Source organism: Equus caballus, chromosome 11 (genome assembly GCF_041296265.1).
Source record: "Equus caballus isolate H_3958 breed thoroughbred chromosome 11, TB-T2T, whole genome shotgun sequence".
NCBI classification, from domain to species: Eukaryota; Metazoa; Chordata; class Mammalia; order Perissodactyla; family Equidae; genus Equus; species Equus caballus.
The window spans coordinates 6,561,541-6,580,674 of record NC_091694.1 but is presented as its reverse complement, the minus strand read 5'-3'; the positions used below and the strand labels follow the sequence as shown (position 1 = coordinate 6,580,674).

Below are 19,134 nucleotides of genomic sequence, written 5' to 3'. Positions count from 1 at the left end.
TTTAAACACACAATAGATAACTAAAAGCCACTAACAACTTCAAATCTTTACTTTGCCTCTTAATTTTACTTTTCAAAGCAAAACATTTTATAGACATTGATAAAACAATAAAATGTGAGCTTCACTAGAACTAAATATGGACAAAAGACAAATAAAAAGAGAAATAGATAATTAAACCTCGGAAAAACTGCAATTTGCTGCATTGGTAATCTTAATCCAGTTTGGAGACTGACCTAAATCAAAATTAAATACGTAAGAAAGCACGTAACTTCTATATCAGGTACAGGGAAAAGATAAGCTAGGGCAGCAGACCAGTTTTAGGGCAAATCTGGTCGTCTCTAAGGAAAAGGGCTGAGCATGTTTCTGGTTTATCATCGCATACTCTACATGAAGTCTATGTAACAACCCTAGGTAATGCGGAAGATGCCTGTGCTTCCTGCACCAAGAAGTCTTAACATGAAACAAATTTGCTCCATGAAGCTACACAGTGATTTTTTTTCCTTATAAGAAAGAAAATAGGCCCTAAAATGTTCATTGACTTGTACGCTGACATCTGGAAAACTACTGTAGTGCTTTTGTTTTTTATTGCTTTTCTGATTATAAAACTAATATATGCTTGTAAAAACATCCATTATAGAAATGTATGCTATAGCAAGTGAAGGTTCTCCATAATCCCAACACCCAGAGAAAACCACCTGTTACCAGCATGACAGTCTTCTTTTTTCTTTATATTGCAGTACATGCAGGTGAGGATGTTTCAGTAAGTCGCTCTCCTTTTTTCTCAAAAGCTCTCAGCGGGGCCTCCTGGCTCGAAAGCTAACCATTTGCAGCATCAACTAAACAAAGCCTGGTCTGTCTGTCTCCCTATCTTTTTCCAAACAGGAGTTAGGATGGGTGATCTCCCTCTAGAAGGGATTCATTTAGCCAAAAAAGTAAAACTGAATTAAAACTACATCTATGAATACACACCAAATTTCTCAGCTATCAAATTACTTATTAACTTAACCTGACACAGCTATAACAGCCAATTCATCACCTGAAGGAAAAAACAAAATAAAATGTGCTTCAGAAAAACCATGTGCTGTTGTCGAGTGCCTTAGATGCTGAAGTAAAGAGGTTTAATCATTTCACACATCTGGTGCTCCAGTCTGATAAAACTGTCAAATTATGAAATAATGTTCTATGTTACAGGAGACTCAAGAATAAAGCAAACATTAGCTGCACTATTATTATGTATTCTGGCTACAAGATTACAGGCCATTCTCATTTAACTTGATCTCAAGTAGGTCATCTGTTCAACCCTTTTGGACAATAGAGCAACTTGTATATCGAAAGCCTCCTTTGAGACTATGAACTAAATTATTAATAGAAACAAGCTAAATATCCAGCAATAGGGAAGTTTAGTCAATTACAGAACATTAACTTTAAAAATATTTTAAAATATTAAACCATTAAGAATAATTAGTAAAATATGGAAAAACGGTAACATATATTGTATTTTAAGCCCACTACAATTATAGCACTATAAGAATGTGTGTATAAGATAACACCTAGGGGGCCAGCCCAGTGGCGCAGTGGTTAAGTGCACGTGTTCTGCTTCGGCGGCCCGGGGTTTGCCAATTCGGATCCCGGGTGCAGACATGGCACTGCTTGTCAAGCCATGCTGTGGCAGGCATCCCACGTATAAAGCAGAGGAAGATGGGCACGGATGTTAGCTCAGGGCCAGTCTTCCTCAGTGAAAAGAGGATTGGCAGCAGTTAGCTCAGGGCTAATCTTCCTCAAAAAAAAAATCCACTGTTAAAGAATAAATAAATTAGTTAAAAATTAAAGTCATTGTTAAGGTGAGAAAAATTTTTCAGTATTTTACTGCTAATAATTAGTATGTGTTTTGATAAAAATATTAGGACAGAAAATACAAGAACTACTGCTAGAAATGGCACCAAGGTAGGCTCTAAGCTCTCCCAGAGGTAAAGAAAGAAAGCATTATGTACAGCATCCTTAAGATTTTAAAAAGTTGTTTGGCGGAAAATATGCCTATTCCTGGTATTGAGATCAGAGAGAATGTTCTCCCACAGGTGCTCACCGAGGACACTTACAGATAATGAAAGACTCCTTAATATTGTCACAGTAAATACAATAACAAGTTCTTCCCAAAGCTGTCTCTTCTGTCTTAACGTTAGCCAACAGCATAATCCTGAAGCACCGCTCAGCCAAAGACGTCTACAAAAGAGAGGCCCCCAACAGGACACTGTACACATACCCATCTCTTTGCTTTCAGGTGTAATCCTGAGAGAAATTTATCAGTTTTATTTAAAAAATTAAGTTATATTCAAATAGAAAGTAGTTGGGGCCAGCCCCGTGGCTCAGTGCTTAAGTTCACACGTTCCACTTCGGCGGCCCAGGGTTTCGCTGGTTCGGATCCTGGGCGTGGACATGGCACCGCTCACCAGGCCATGATGAGACAGCGTCCCACAGGCCACAACTAGAAGGACCCACAATTAAAATATACAACTATATACTAGGAGGATTTGGGGAGAAAAAGCAGGGGAAAAAAAGAGGATTTGTAACAATTGTTAGCTCAGGTGCCAATCTTTAAAAAGGAAGAAGAAGAAAAAAAAAGCAGCTAACATTTTGCATCTATTTTACCTTGACCGACATTCCAGGAAGTTAAAAGTCTCTGGTCAGGGCTTGGTTGGTTTGTTAACATTCTTTTCCCCTAGCACAGAAACTACTTGTCTTTCACACAATCCTCCATCAATACCGTGCTTTCAGCTGAGCTCTGAGTCAAGGTCTGAACAGTGCTGAGTTTGAGGTAGTATCAGGACAAGCACCAGGCCAGTTTTACGGGTAGAGTTATGTGACTTAATGGTTACCCGAGCTGGGGCTTGGACAGCCACCCTCTTAGCAAAGTTGTGCACGTGAATAACATTAATAAAACTAATGGCAGCTAGCATTATTGTCTACCCTATGCCAGTCACTGCTTTAACCACACTAATATTAGTTTTAAACCCCACTGTGACTCTACGAAGGTAGATGCTACCGTTTCCATTTTACAGATGAGGGAACCAAAGCACAGAGTAAACTGTCCAAGATCACAATGCAGGATCCACCAGCAGCAGAGCTGGGATTCAAAGAAGGTAGGTCTAGCCTGGAGCACTGAGGCTCATGTTCTTTACCACAATATGACAGGTGTCTCATTCCACATCGACAAGGAGGTGAAACCGAGGGAGTATCTGCCAAAAGGACCAAGATTTTCCCCAAGAAGTGATTGTGAGTCACTTTTTAAAAGACTTCTAAGTTTTATGACACTAAGCATAACCACAGTGAACTGTAAAGATTTAAAAGCAGGTTAAACCTCAGTCGTTAAGAAACCAACTAAGCCCTCACCAAGTGTACTTCAACTTCCAGGAAAATGGGTCCTGGTACAGCAGATACAAAATGTTAACTACTTACTACGTGAATATAACTGTATTGTTTTAATAAAACTGATAATTAAACTAACACAAAAGAGTACCAAAAAGGAGTGGAAATCACCTGAAACCCAGACCCTTGGAAATAACTGTTACCTCTTAGGGGACCATTCAGGAAGAAGGCTATGTATTTAATAAGCAAACAGAAATAGAGAGCAATTTTCCCTAAATGGGCTCTCTCTCTAGTTTGACCTCACTTGGGTCTAAAGGGCCCTACAGGGTAGTGGTTAAGAACATGGAATCTGGACTCAAACCGGCCTGGATTTGAATCCTAACTTGTGAACTTGGGCACGTTATTTAACCTAAACCTCAGGTTCCTGATCAGTAAAATGGGGATAACAGCACCTGTCTTGATAGGATTATTCTGAGAATTAAAAGGGAATACAAGTTCAACAGTACGTGGTTTAGTGCAAGGACATACTAAGCAGTAAACATATTAATTACATTATTACTTTTTAAAAAAGGATCCATTTAAACATTTCTCTGTGCAAGTGTAGACCTTCTTTGTTGATATATACTTACTTCGACACTAATACCTTCACAGAATTCCATTTTACAGGCACCATAATCGGTTTACACAGCCCCCCACTGATGGGCTACTTAGGGTTGTTGCTGTTTGTTTTGCTAATATAGTATTTCCACGATTTGAAGATGCCTTTTTTCCACACATTTTAACATCTCTGAAATGCATCTTCTAAATGATCGTATTTCATAATTTAATTGCAGAAATTTCTTTTCTAGGTGACATAGATTCTCTGAAATAAACATCCTCATGTCTACATTTTTAAAAACTTATTTGAGAATTTTCTTAGAAGAAATTCTTTTCTTTTTTTTTTTAAAGATTTTATGTTTCCTTTTTCTCCCCAAAGCCTCCCGGTACATAGTTGTGTATCTTTAGTTGTGGGTCCTTCTGGTTGCGGCATGTCGGATGCTGTCTCAACATGGCCAGATGAGCGGTGCCATATCTGTACCCAGAATCCGAACCGGTGAAACTCTGGGCCACCAGAGCAGAGCGTTGAAATCAACCACTCGGCCACAGGGCCAGCCCCAGAATAAATTCTTAAAGCGGAAAACCTGGGTCATTTTGTGTTATGATATATATCACCAAGCCACTGTTTGGAAAGACTGTACTGGTACAAACCTCCACCCGCAGGAGGTTTCTTCAGACCCTGGCCAATAGGGGGTGGAGTCAATCTTTATCATCTTTGCTAATCTGACAGCAAAATGACCTTGCCTTTTTCTTTTTTCCATTTTTTTCACTATTGCAGTCAACTTACTTCAGATAGGATGTCCAGTAAGTCACTCAGCAGAAGCAGTGCCACAGGCTGCTGCCCACACCTGGCAGGTGAGCAAAGCAAGACTGCTGATACCTTACGTTCCTGGCTTACTCATCCCTGACAGTTAAGTGAGCATTAATGTACTGCAGAGGGAGCATCTCAGCCAGACCTAAGATCAAACCCCAGCTTTGCCACTTACTAGATGTATAAACCTGAGGAAGTTCCTCAACTTCTGAGCCTGTTCCTGCATCAGTAAGATGGTGTTAATACTGCCAACCTTTCAGTGCCCCAAATTAGAAACAATATGTAACTTCATGGCATATAGTAAATGCTCCATACATGGTAGCTATTCAATGATGACTTCAACTCTAATAGCTTACAGAGGTGAAACGTGAAAGACCCCAAAGGAACACTGAATTTCCTTATTCATTTCTTTCTCCAAACAGGAATGGGGGGGTTCTTCGGCTAGATCCCCAAAAGGAGTCTTGTATAGGAACTGAAAGTTCATTCTTACCACCTATTTGGAAATGTCCATTCAGATGACAAGGGAAAAATGAACATAATGAAAGGCAAACAAATTATCTGCCATAAGAGAACTCAAAGAGTCTTCATTCTTAAATATCAAATGCAATATTCTGGGTTTAGTCAACAAGACTGAAAAGAATTCTTATTAACACGCAAAGAAATGCTTCCAAAAAGCATACTGATACTAGGACTTTAAAATAGTGAAGAAATAAAAAATCACCCCAACCTCTTATTTCTTAGGTTTGATTATTCAAACACCTGAAATGAGACTCACGTATGGAAATTTAGAACTTATAGCTGTTGTGAAAACTGTAACCAATCAAACCCTAGTTCAGATTCCTGGCTCTCAGGAGCCCACTCCATGAGCATTCTTTTCTCATTACACAGGAGACTTAGTCAAATACCCCCAGCTGACAGGCAGAAAACCCATTATTTTTCCTTTCAGCATCTCTCAAACCACCCCAGTTCTTCATTCCTAGTCTCCAATGCCTATGCAGGCACTTATCTCACAGCCAATTACTGCAACCTTCCAGGCTGGGACTCCAGGCTTCCTTCTTGCGATCCATGATACACACGTTCGTCATCAGCTAAAAACCTTCAGAGGCTTCTTAAGGACAAGATCTTAGTGGGTTTTCTTGTCTGGCTCCAATTCTACCTTATTTTCCACCATGTCACAGTCTATAACTTTATTCTAGCATTCCTATCTCAAACACAACAAGCACAAACCTCCTCCCAACCCTCCCTTCTCTTCTCCTAGCCCTGTCCTAGTCATCTCACAAGGTCTAGTTTTTCCACATAGTTCTTCCACACAGCTTTCTCTGACTTCAGCTCTTACCAATCTCTTCCCTTCCTAAATTACTCTGGCAGTTACATATGTAACACAACTTCAGCATTCCATTAAATACTAGTTCACTACTAAGTGCTAAGAGTTTGTGATCTTGGACAGATTATTTAATTCTATGGGCCGCCATTTCCTCATCTATAAAATAATAAAAGCCTAAATTACGAGATTTTAAGTCTTTTTTTGTTCTAAAAATCCTCTAATTTTTTTATAGTCTCATATACTGTTTCACATATTAATCAACTTCTCTTATTTGAATTTAGAGTTCCTAAAGGGAGAAAGTACATCTTACATTTCTTCCCCAACTCTCAAAGCAACTTAACTGCAGGATGCGGCTCAAGGAGATGCTCAGTAAATATGACACTGAAATAGGGTCATCAGCACTGAGACAAAGAACACTTCAAAGATCTGAGTACGAACCCAGGACCTATTTAGTTTAGGACCTAAGGCAGTTTAGGAAACTGGCAAAGGCAGTAGCCAGACACAGCAGAAGACACCTAGATGATCCACTGTAGGTTCTCTTCTAGACTGGAAGGTCTCCCTTGATAGAAAACACGAAGCCAGCTCTAGAATAGAACGAGCATAGGTTTGACAGCTCAAAATAGTCTAAATTCCTATGAAGCCTTATGTGAAGTACATGTACATAAGCCCCTAAATGGTACATGCAACTTTTCGGTAAGCTCAGACATTTTGTGTGCTCTAGGGTAGACTGTTCAGGAGACTTGTTCAGTGGAGAACCCCTGGTACTGTCTCAAGTCAGCCCTGCAACAGCGTCGGGGTGGGGGTAGGGGTTAGGTTCATTTCAGCCACGCAAGGCCTGAAACCTGCAATAGAAAGGCAATTCCTTCCACTGCTATGGCCCAGTGCCCTCCCCTCCCCAAGAAAAACACGAGCTTTTATAAGAGGGAAAGTAACAAAGACAGATATACTGAAGCATTCTGTTCTGTTTTAGGCTTCCAGTAAAATGTCTTTATTCTTCTCTCTTCCAAGGGCAATACATTCAATGTGTAGATAGAAACTGAGGAAGTGGTGTGCTGGAAGACAGGCGTCAACATTAACCAAAAGTCAACCAGGAACTCCAAGACAGAGAGAGGATGTAATCTTTCTGAACTCTAGTCAGAGGCAGAGGACTAAGCCCCTTTCTATTTCCTTATCTTCGAATAAAATGTATTCAATACCCACAGGCACATGCCCCCTTTATTAAGAGAGGACAAATACATCCCTATTTTGATCAAGTTAAACTGGTGGTCAGTGCTATTCCAGCCACTTCTAAACATGTTTTGGCTCATAACTAACATCCGAAAGTTATCAAATCAAATCGAAGCCATTCAAATGAAGCCAGTTACTCCTTGAATAATCACATGAAGAAAACACTGCTTTTTTAACTAACAGCTCTTAAGACAAAGTGATGTCCCTCCTCTTCACTCAACTGTTTCACAGAATTATGAGACAAAGGACAACTACTGTATCGTCATTCTTTTTTTTTGGAGTACAGTCACAAGATTACTAACAAACAGCTAACGGCCACCATTCAAAAGCAATAATGGCATTATGACTTCACATGCCAGTTATCCACCAAATTGAAAAGAACCAAATACATGTATTTTCCCTCTCCCCAAAGAAAATCTGAAAGTAAACGTGAACACTCTGGTTCACTCTCTCTCCCATCACAAATATTTCGGGGGGAATGTTAAACAGTATCACCTTCTGTAATTCTGTAATGATGGGAGAGAAGGGTTTTACACCTGTTCAAGAGTTTAAGTTGGAAAACATGAAATGTTCATGGTCTACGTCTAGGACAAACTTCAGTGATAGTAAATGGGGAAAGTTCTCTAAAAATTGCTAAAAACAGACCTCAAATCCCTAGTTTTGTTTCAATTTGTAGCTTTAGTGCTAACTATGCAATGGGGATAGACAGAGAAAAATATGAACTACCAGGCTTCCAGGTTTAAGTTTCTAGGGTAAGCTTACTGGAGAAATCTAAGTTTGTATTAAAAAAACAAACTTGGCTCCCAAAGGTTTTTATACAGGCTACAAATGTGGGTACTTGAGTAGCTAATCTTATTACGATATCACGAGAGCGTTATCTGCTGAAAACAGTAATCACCTATGAAAACATCAAATTACCTCCTCTGTACACCAATAATACAGAGTAATTCAGTAGTCCAAGTTATGTTTGCTCTGATTTCTACCTCTTAAGAAAACAGAAGATGTATGTCACTCTAAAACCCATAGCTGGTTCTGTCTGCTTTCTGACAATTTAGTGCTGACTTTGAGAATACCCTCAAAAAGCTGGGGGTCACAAAGACACCTTTGAAAAGCGCACACACACAGTTTTCTTCTCTTTAAAGGGCTCTTCAATATCACCTTCTATGAAGTACAACCTACATTTCTAACATTCAGAAACTACTGCGCAGATAACTTCAGAGTAGAACTCTATGCCTCAGGCAATGAGAGCAAAATAGTAACTATCCACAGATCTGCATAGCTTGAAAAAAAAAAAACCACCAGTCCTTGCATAAAGGACCATATTTCTACATTTCCACTTTCTTAATCTTTGTAAAATTCTAATAATTTATTTCAGGGATAGTAAACAAATGGTGTCCAATTCCAACAATCAGACTAAGGCTTAGAAGAAAAAATGTCAAAACTTGAGAGTGAATATGCAAACATTAAACTTCAGGTTTTCCTCATTTAGAGTTGACATATTACTTGATAACACCCACTCCTGTAAAAATAAATTACACATCCAAAAGGGCAAGCTGCTCCAGTCAATTGGGTAAACAACATAATTAACATGTGCCAGGTGGAAAGAGAATCCTCATGTAAACAGTGGGGCTCAAAATGAGCTGCAAACTGTAAAGAAGCTTATTTTTAAACTGTCAGCAGGTTTCTTTTTTGCAATTAGAGTCTAATATGGGGTAATTGCTCCTCAAGTTTCTTTTAAGAAAATAGAAATCTGACTTGTACAACAGCAAGTTAAACCTTATTATTTAGAACTCCATTAGGTTTTTCACAAAGAATAAAAATACACTGAGTTTCTTTAACGAGTTTTGGTATATACTTCTAACCACCTCTCTAAACTAGAAATTAACTTGTAACCAACTAGGATCACAATGCAGAATGCAAAAATCTTTTGATTATGTAAAATAAGACTGAGTGCTTTTACATAAATACTTCAAGTTTAGGTCTTTTAAAAATACTTAAATTTTTAATAAAACTCTACAAAGTAAATCAATCTACTCATACTTCCTTACTATAATCATATTGCTTTGACTTTACTTGAATTACTAATATCAACAAGCAAAGAGAAATACTCGAGGCATTCACACAAAGGCAGTTAAAGACCATATATCACACCAACCCTCTTAAGTCATATTTAATATTCTACTCAGCATCTATCTCAGTTATCCAAACCACACACGATGGTAAATGTTAAAAGTGGGCAGTGATAAAAGGGCAAGGCCAGCTTCTTTACACGTTATCAGGGCAAAAGAAGGTATGTGAGTACAGGCAGAGGCCATCTCAGCATTTACTTGGCATCAACGCTTACCTTGAGGATGTCCCCCCTTTTGAAGCTCAGCTCGTCGTCTGCAGTAGCTTTGAAGTCATATTTGGCGATGGCTTCCATTCTGAGCGCTGCTCAGTGCTCAGCAGCCTGAAGCAGGGGGGAAGGGAGTCTTCCCTGCTGAAGCAACCCAGCAGTCTGGGCTCAGCCTCGCCTCTCTTTTCAGACTCCTCCTGCACTCCGGGACCCACAATGCCACCCTGTATCAGAAGAGGGATGATTGAGAGAAGTGGCCAGGATCGAAGGCAGCCCCGCCCTGCCAATCGGCCTGCTGTCCCAGCCCCCACGCCCCCTGGCTCAATCTGGCTCAGCCCTCCTCCCTCCCTTCCAGGCAGGAGCCCTGATCTCCTCCTTCCTCTTTTCAGCCTCAGCCCCCAGGCGACTGACAGGCCTCCCAGCCAATGGCGGCAGCTGCCTGAGCTATTCCAGAATACACTTCCTCTTCCTTCCCGCTGGGTGTGCGCGGTGTGCAGGAACCGGCTGGAGTCCCGTTCAGTCTCCACCTTTCCTCCCTCACCCCTTAGACTCTTCTCTAGGCACCAAATGCAGACCACTGAAAGAAAGGCCTCACTCTGGGCATAGCACCCTACTTTTCTCAGTAGTATATGCCTATCTCCCTGCCAACCTTTCTCATTTTCTGAAAATGTTGGGCCCCCTATCCAGTCAAATGCAAGCAATGCGAGCTTTGGTCCAGAGCTGCTTTAACAGTTCTCAGAAACTAAACCTTGGTCTGCTCCTAGGAAAGCAGGGAAAGTGAACCCAAGAATGCCTGTGTTCAGTTTGCTACTCTGAGCACAGGCAGCCCTCCCTCTACCACATCCCAAGTGTGACCAGCAAGCTCAGGTAACCAGAGAAAGGAGATCTAGCTCAAGCCTTTTGCTGGTGGAGACCTGCTCTTGCATAAGGCTCCCTCTCCCGTGAACACCCCCAAGACTCTGGGGTCCCCAACAGCCCTTGAAATAGAGTCCAGGTTCAGCATTCCAGAAGTAGCCTTCGCATTATTTCTAACTAGCCTAAGGAGCAGAGCTGAAGTCCTAATCTACACTGGAAAGGAATCTGTCTTTCAGAGTCTGAGCTGCCAGATATCTCATCTGGGGAAAGAAAGTGCAGGGAGATGGTGCCAGAAAGTCAAACAGAAGTCTCTCACACAGTTACCCTGAGAACAGCTGCTTTTCCCAGAGCCAGGAGAGTACTAAACTGATCCAAATTGCATTTTTTGCAGGTAAGGATTCTGCAATAACCCTTAGGTAGTATACCAGGTGATGGTGAACCATGGACAGTACAATCACCGTGGTGGCAGAGTCTCCAGCCATGAATATGGGACACAACCTAGACTTTTGCATAACTATAGGAAAATAAAGTCCCATTCTTGTTGGATCAGTCACTGTTTTCATACAGGCTAAATAAAAGCAGAAAACAACACTGACACTGGCAGAATGGGGACAGATTATTTATAGTGACACCCTTCTTGGATAATTACCACCTAGCAGAGAACTCATTTGAGGGGCACCAGTGATTATTACTCTTTTGTTCTAAAGTTAACAACTGGGGCATTAATCAAGCATAGCTGCAAACAGACTAAGCAGTAAACCAGCTGGGAATATTAACATTAGAGGGAAAAGAGTATTACGAAGAAGGAAAGAAATCACCTGGTAATAAAAAGTCCTTCAGTCAAATTCTGAAAGCCAAACATTCTGCTGCAGGTAAACTAATAACCCTGACCAGTATTTATTCTATCAGGCCATACCAAGGATACCCTACAAGACACTGCCTCTGAGAGAGGAAAGAAAGAATTCTAACAAACATAAAAAATTAGAAGATTTAGTCTCAGAGTATTTATTTTTGTGTGTCCTTAAACACCCTTTACTTACACTCTCTGCAGCTACTTTACTTTTTATCAAACTAATCCACGTATATAACTTTAAAATGCTGAGTACTAAAAGGCTTATGAAAAAGATCAGTTCCCTATCCCAACACCCACGAGCAAGCACCCTCTATTTTGTTTTTAGCTTTCTCCCTGTATTTACTTACAGCATTTCTAAATAATATGCTTCTACTGCTGTTTCTTAATTTATTCGAGCCATAATCCATCACCTGAAAGATGAGGACCTAGCTGTTCCACCCAATTTCCCAATCGCCCCATCCAGTGATACCACATATTCCAGTTGAAGCAGCAGTATTACGCTAGAAATTCTGTTCACTGGTGAGCTAAATAATGTATTACAACCAACCTCCCTTTCTAGTACAATCCTTCAATTTTCCCTGGCATTAATAACTGCTTTTCCTTATCCACCTACTTTCCAATGTGTGTACCTATTTTTAATTTTTTACAAATGCTCCAAAATCTCGGCTACATGCTTATCAGGATTTTCCACACCCTGACCTGACCATTTATTTACATCGGTCTCCAGGTCTGACTGTTGGGACTATGTATTGATGATGGGAAGCTGAAGAATAATTGAGCAGATCTAAAAAAATGAGTTTCATTTTTGAGAAACGGAAACCAGACAGAAACCCAAAGCACTGTCACTGTCAAGGTACTATGCAGTAACGGCATAAACTTCCATGTCAGCTCAGGATTTCATACAACTGCAGCGTAATGGAACAGCCATAGCATAAAAACCAAGACAGTTTTCAACACTCATTTTCCTGCCGTTACTCACCTACCACAGGTCTCCTAGAAAAAGCTTTAACAGACCAACACTCTCGAAAATTATGTTTCAAGTAACCATTGCTTTGTGAGATATAGTTTGACAGAAATGAAAACCAAGCACAGTCAATACTTCTGTGGTTGAGCCAAATAAAAATTAGCATCTCACACAGAAAACTTGAAGAGCTCAGCTTATTAGGCTCTCCACAGAAAAGAGCACACAAGCTAAAGGAATTCAAAAGGGTGTGTTTCATTAAAGACAAAAAAATTCTATCACATGCACAACACTAATTGCTAAAAGGAAGAAATCCGAAAGTGGACACAATGTATAATGATTTTAACAGAGTAGATGCTGCTGTTCATTTCCCAAGAAAATGGGTTGGGAGTACACTTAACGCTGAAGCCAAATGAGAGCAGGTCTAAACTGCGACCAGCACACACCTCTGCTGCCAATCACAAGCAGTCAATCTTAAGAAGGCAAGTGCAGCCTGAATTGTTCATTTCAAGCAATATGCATTGTATCCTAAAATGCAGTCTCCTGAAGGTATTTGCAGGATTTTATTTTCTTTCTTCTATTTAACTCTGTTCTTCCCAAAATTCACAAAAAATAAAATACACGATACTTGCTGGTCCACAATAGCTTAGTGTTAAGTCCGCATGGCCTCTAAAGTCAGGCTGACCTGGGGTTCAAGTAATGACCCTGATGCTTACCAGCTATAACTGTGGGCAAGCCTTTTAAAGGAGCCCCAGTTTTCTTATCCGTAAAATGAGGATAATATCATCTGCTTTATAAGTTCACTGAGCATTAAATTAGGTAATATAGATAATATATGTGAAATGCTTTTGGACAGAGCCCCACATTAAGCCACTGAAAATAAGTTAAAATGTGATTCTATTTAAAACATATGATAAGACGTTCAACTTCACTATTAAAAACTGCAAATTAAAACAATGAGATTTCTTTCACCTACCAATTGGCAAAATTTTTTAAAGATTTATAATATCCAGTCTCTGCAATACTCTTGAGTAAAGAGACTTTCAGACTCTACTCTATTCAGTGTTCATTCATTTAACATTTTGAGCAGCTACGATATGCCGGATAATGTGCTTGGTACTGGATTATAATAATAAACCATCACAGAGCCTACACTCTAGCAGGGAATTAATTATGTCAATCTTTTTGGAGAATAATTTTGTAGTATCTATTGACAATTTAAAAATACATACCCTTGAATAAGCAACTCCACTTCCCAGATTTATCTCATTGAAAAAGTGACAGAATACCATGTACAAAATACATCTATACCTGATCAATATCCATGGAATACCTTTCTATATAAGTACCAAGATATATTATCAAGTTAAAAAAACTGCAGAAAAATTACAGTTTACCCCATTTCTGTAAAGCAAAATAATATATATCGGTGTGTGCTAAAGAAAAAATTCAAAAGGTTAACAATGGATACCTCTGGGAGCGAGATCATAGAACATTTTTACTTTCCGCACTATACACCTCAATTCTGTTTTCACTGTTTTTACTATAAGCATGTATTACTTTTGTAGTTAGAAAAAACTAAAATCTTACTGATGCTCTGGAGTTAAGATCTGGATTCAACCGTCGCTTTACCACTTAATAACTGAGTGGGTGACAATGGAGAAATAATTCATATTCTCTAATCCCTTGTATCTCTTAGCTGACTAATGGGAATAGTAACAGAATCTACCTTATAAGGTCATTTTGATGAGTGAAAGAGAGAGTACCTATAAAGGCCTTAGCAAGGTCTCTGGCGTAAAGTGCTAAGAGGTGTTTTAACTAGCATCACCAGTCCCTTTCCAAACTTTGGTCCGCATATTCTCATAATAAATCTAGAACTTCCACCTACACACAGACGCAGAAGAACTCTACGGTAGGCAAATTAACAGTCCCATTAATATAAACTTCACGATTAAATTGCTCCATTATCACAGTCCTAACAATGCTCAAGTGTCTACAAATATAAAAATTAATCACATCTATAGTCACTTATTCTATTAGGCTTTTAAATATTTACTCTCTATATAGAGAAAGTGTAATTTTAAGCTGAGTAATTTAAAGCTATACTCCAGTCTCATTATTTTACAGCTGCATTCTCTAACAAGAGCTTTGGGCCTTGGGCCAGCTGCATCAAAATCACCCCATTCAGAGACTGATTCCCTGTGGGGTGCCTTCTGGAGTTCTGCGATGTAGTGGCTTTGGGCCCAGAACCTAATTCTAAATAAGATTCACAGGTAATTCTTACGCATGCTAACTTTTCAGAATCACCGCTGTACCATAAGGGTACCTTAACCAGATTTTAAACTTTGCATTCCAGATCATGCACTACAGTGTCTTTGCATAAAGTGGAAATAATGTAAAACTGGGAAAAAGCGAACTTTGACAAATAAAAACAAGACTCTCAATGGCCATTCAGTAGTGCCACAAAGTTCTGAATTGTACAAGTAACTATTAATTTCTCTCAGGAGAGCATGGTGGGTCTCTATTCTCTACCACTTCATTTCTCCAAAATCCTGTACTCTTCTGCTCTAGGTAACAATTAGAACTGTTGCTGCATAACATGCAACATGATAACAGGAATTACTGAGAAAAATCTCTAAGTACCATCAACTAGTAGTATTTAAAACCTAGTAATCCCTCAAAACTGAATACACTGGCTGAGGAAGTAAACTGCCTCAAGCATTTAAATGGTTGCTTTTAGTATCAAAGAAAGCCAATTACAAGAATTAACTCCTTCCTTTTTGTTTTGGGATTCAGAAAATTTCGAACAAGAAAAGGGGCAACAGAACAAATAAAGCTATTTCTTTTGGTCAAAAAAATCCAACAACCATAACAAAGAAGGCTGATTATAACAGATGTAGGAAAAGATGCCTGATTTTAAAAAGCCTGGTAAAGAATAACCAGTGCTATTAGAATAGGCAAGCTTCACTTTATCAATGGTCTAAATAAATTCTAGTCCCTTAAGTGTTTCATGTTATCTTAATTCTATTGTAATATAGGTGATTGGTTTTCATTTTTTAACATTAACCGCTCCTACTAAAAGCCAAAAAGAAGTCACACAGCCCCCAATTGACCCACTCTTCCTTCCTAATGTAAAAGAGACACAGAAAGAAAAGTGTCAAAAAAAAAAAAGAAAGAAAGAAAGAAAGAAAAGCATAAGCAGATCAAGCACAAAAGCATGATCTTAAAGTGAACAAAACAACTAAAACACAAATAATACAAGCAAGCTACACTAGTGACCTAGCGGCAGTATTGATTACTTACGGATGAAGTCAATTCTTTGAGCCTCCCCGTTCCCAGGGGGAGAACTTCAAGTCTAGCATGGCTCTCTAGCAACCCTTCTGGCTGACTGAAGGAACACAGTGGACGCTTAAAAGTAAAGGATAAAGCAGGAAAGAGGGTATCTTCCCGGGATAGAAAACGGAATCTAACTGAGGGAGAAAACGAATTGCGCCCAAGTGCAGAAACCCTGAAAAATTATGGCAGAAAGGGGACAATAAGGAGGAAGGGGAAGTAGATTAGAAAAAAAGCGGGGGGAGGGGGCAAATGACTTGCATTATACCAGTAAGCATTTTGCGTCCGCAATAGAATGGAGAGAATAAGGAAGAGCAGGCAACAACTGGAGAAGTACAAAATGAAAGACGCACAAGAAAAGCGAAAGAGATTGATGCTAATTTCTCTCGTTGTGTCTTTTCGACTGTTTTCTGAGTCAACAGTACCAAAAAATAGACCTCGAGTGCACGTCAGCTCCTCTGCAAACTGTACTTTTATAGCATCTGAACCCAGCCTGGAATAACGAGATGTAACTCATGGCTTACAATCACATATACGGAGAGCGTTGCAAACGAAAAAGACCAGTGCTTCTCTCTCCTCTTTCACTGAAATCTTTCCTCGGAGTATTTCAACCAACTGCTGCTTATTTTTCCTGACAAATATTTTTCAGAAAGTAACTCAAAAAAAAAAAAAAAAAAGAGCGACAGAAGTAAAGGCAGCGCGTGCGGCTCCAGCAGCAAACGTTCTAACTCACGGTGTTACCAGGGCTGGTGGGTGTCTTCCCAAAATTCGGCCCAGACACCAGGAGATGGTGACGTGGTGGCCGTGCAGGTCGAAGGAGCATCAATCACCACACTCGCAGCCCGCTGCGAATCCCCCGCCTCCCGGGCCGAGTCAGACTGACTCACAGAATGAATACCCTGTGCTCTCGGGCTTCTCCCGGGCTCCTTCTGCGAAAATCCTCATGAAACAGGCACGAAATTTAATTAGGAGCCCCCGGCCTCTTGCCCCGGGGACGGGGCTCTGCCTCCAGGCAAGGGCCAGGGGAGGACGGTCCCCAGGAAGGAAGCGCCACAAAACGGGAAACGTGGAGCCCGGAGCCCCGGGGATTCCGCTCCCCGCTCGGGCCTTGCCGTCCCGAACCCCAGGCACAGCGGCCCTCGGTAGGCTGGGCCCGGTCCCCGCGGGCCGACTCCCGCTGCGGAGCGGGGACGAAGAGGCACCGGAGCAGCGCCGCCGCCGTCGCCTGCCGCACTCACCGTGGCGCAGCTGCTCCGCTCCGCGCCCAGCCGGGCCTTCCGCAGCGGTGCGAGCGGCCGCCGACCCCGCTGCTGCTCCCCGAGGGCAGCGTCTGCTCCCGACGCCGTCACCGCCACAATCTTCGCCGCCGCCGCCGCCGCCGCTGCCGCCGCCGCCCGGTACCCGAAGCAGCAGAGCCGCCCCGCTTCCGCTCCTCGTCGGGGTCCCGCGAGAACTTCCCCGCGCGGCCCCGCCCCGCCCCGCCCCGCCCCCGCGAGACTTCCCCAGGCGGAAAAGGCCTAGAGCGCAAGCGCTCCTCCTCGGCCAGGCCCCCGCAGGTAGAGACTATCTAGGTGCCAGGGCGCATGCGCCAGACCGCCCTGCAGCAGGTGGCACCGGGCTGGCTCCGCCCCGGGGTCGCTGTAACCCTGTCGGTGCCGGAGCAGGTGAATTACAGCTCAGCACAGAAGAAGTAACTCTTATGCACACCGTGATCACTTCTGTTCCCCTTCCACCAAACCAAGGCAATTTGGGGGAGGAGGGCGGCGAATCTCCAGCATGAAGCACTCCAAATAGAGGACTAAGTCTTGAAATATTTGAGAATCTGTTCCAAACAAACTCTGCAGTGTTAGATGAATTAACAGATTCGTTCGCTCATTGATTGGATCAAGTGTCTAACGCATGCTAAACACTGAGCAAGGTAGAGAAGGTACAACGACGAACAGAAATCCTGGCCCTCAAGGAATTCACTGTCTAGAAGAGTGGAGGAAAAGCAGACAATGCCATAACTACTGTTAGAATTACTTGGGGAATGCCAAGGAAGCTTAAAGGTGGGGGGAGGGGTCGCCACTCTGGCCATCTCAGAGAAGCCTTCCCAGAGGAGATGATGTGGTGATGTCTGAGCCGAGTCTTGGAGGATGAGTAGGAGTTCTCCAGGCAAGGAAGGCGGGGTAAGGGCATTCCCGGAGAAGGGAACGGCAGGCACGTACAAAGGAAAGGAGGCGGGAGGAAGACTCGTGTTCTGCGCAATGTTAAGTAGTCTGATTCCTGTACTAGGCGGGGTGAGTACGAGGGAGTGGCAGAAGGTGAGGCTTGGAGAAATAACTCTTATTTTTCAGTTCCAAAATCTCTTTCCAATTAAAGGAGAGAACAGAGCGCATCTAATGGTAATGTGCTCTCTGGAAGCCAACAAAATAGCGTGAAGATGAGAGTAACCAAACATCTGATTCTACAGAGAAGACAAGCCATTGAAATAAAGAAAATGAATTTGTTCTTTCACCAAGTATTTATGGAGCATCAACTGCACTTGAGGCACTATGCAGGGTAATAGATGAACATGACAAGGCCTTAGCTTTCAGCAGTTTGTAATCTAGAGCAGAGTTGCCTAGTCTGCAAGGCAAAACGGTTGGCCCTAGTGCCACTGAACTACATGTAGGACTGCAGAGGAGGGAGCCACTTACTCAGGTAATCAGGGAGGACTTGGTGTTTGAACTGCAGTGTGAAAGCAGAGAGGAAAGAGTGATGGAATCAGCCAATATTTCAGATTGGCAAGAGTTTAGGATTTAGGGGAAGGAATAATGAGAGACAAGGCCAAGATGTATGGCTTAAGTTTCACTGTCAAGTGATATGCAACCTCTAAAGGTTTCTGAGCAGTAGATCTGATATGAGGTGAAATTAACAGGAGGACCATTTATTTACCACCTGGTATATACTAAAATCATAGTGGTTCTACAGGGTGGATAATGTCCCCATTTTACAGACTCAGAAACTGAGGCTTAGAGAGGTTAGTAACTCACCCAAGGAAACCCAAATATAGTAGACTCAAGATTTGAAGCTAAGCCTGTCTTGTTCTAAAACCCATTTTTTTTTTACCCCACTATGATACTTTGTTCTACAATGGTGGCCAGAAAAAAAAAAAGAAAGAAATACAAGGGAAAGACAGCTGCCGGGCAGAGAGGAGGAAAAAATGAAGGAAGAGGTGCAGCTCTTTGTTTTGAGAGAGGAGAACAGCAGAGAAATGTGCCAGTCAAGAGGAGCAGCTGACTGGGTGGGGGAGATGGGGTGATGACGTACAGGGAAGAGGCAGGTAAGGAGAGGATGATGCCCCAGTTCTGGAAATGCAGAGTTCATTGTTCCAGGAGACATATAGGTGGAAATATCCAGTATGCTGTTGAAAATCTCAATGCGTTCATTAGTTCTCTTCACAACATTAACTGAGCATCTACTCTGTAGAGAGCAGAATAACTCGTCACAGAGC

At 41.6% G+C, this 19,134-nt stretch overlaps 1 protein-coding gene across 3 annotated transcripts in view; it reads right to left on the bottom strand.

The window, feature by feature from the left end:
• The window catches only part of GRB2 (growth factor receptor bound protein 2), a 62,137-nt gene extending 44,926 nt beyond the window's left edge, over positions 1 to 17,211 (bottom strand). The window contains exons 1-2 of one of the 3 annotated variants that reach the window (XM_001495766.7): positions 16,898 to 17,211; positions 9,667 to 9,881 (exon numbers count right to left, since the gene is read on the bottom strand). In XM_001495766.7, the coding sequence (XP_001495816.1) occupies positions 9,667 to 9,744 (78 nt within the window). In that variant the 5' untranslated portion in view covers positions 9,745 to 9,881; positions 16,898 to 17,211. 3 annotated transcript variants of the gene reach the window in all.
• Positions 17,212 to 19,134: the final 1,923 nt, after the last annotated feature.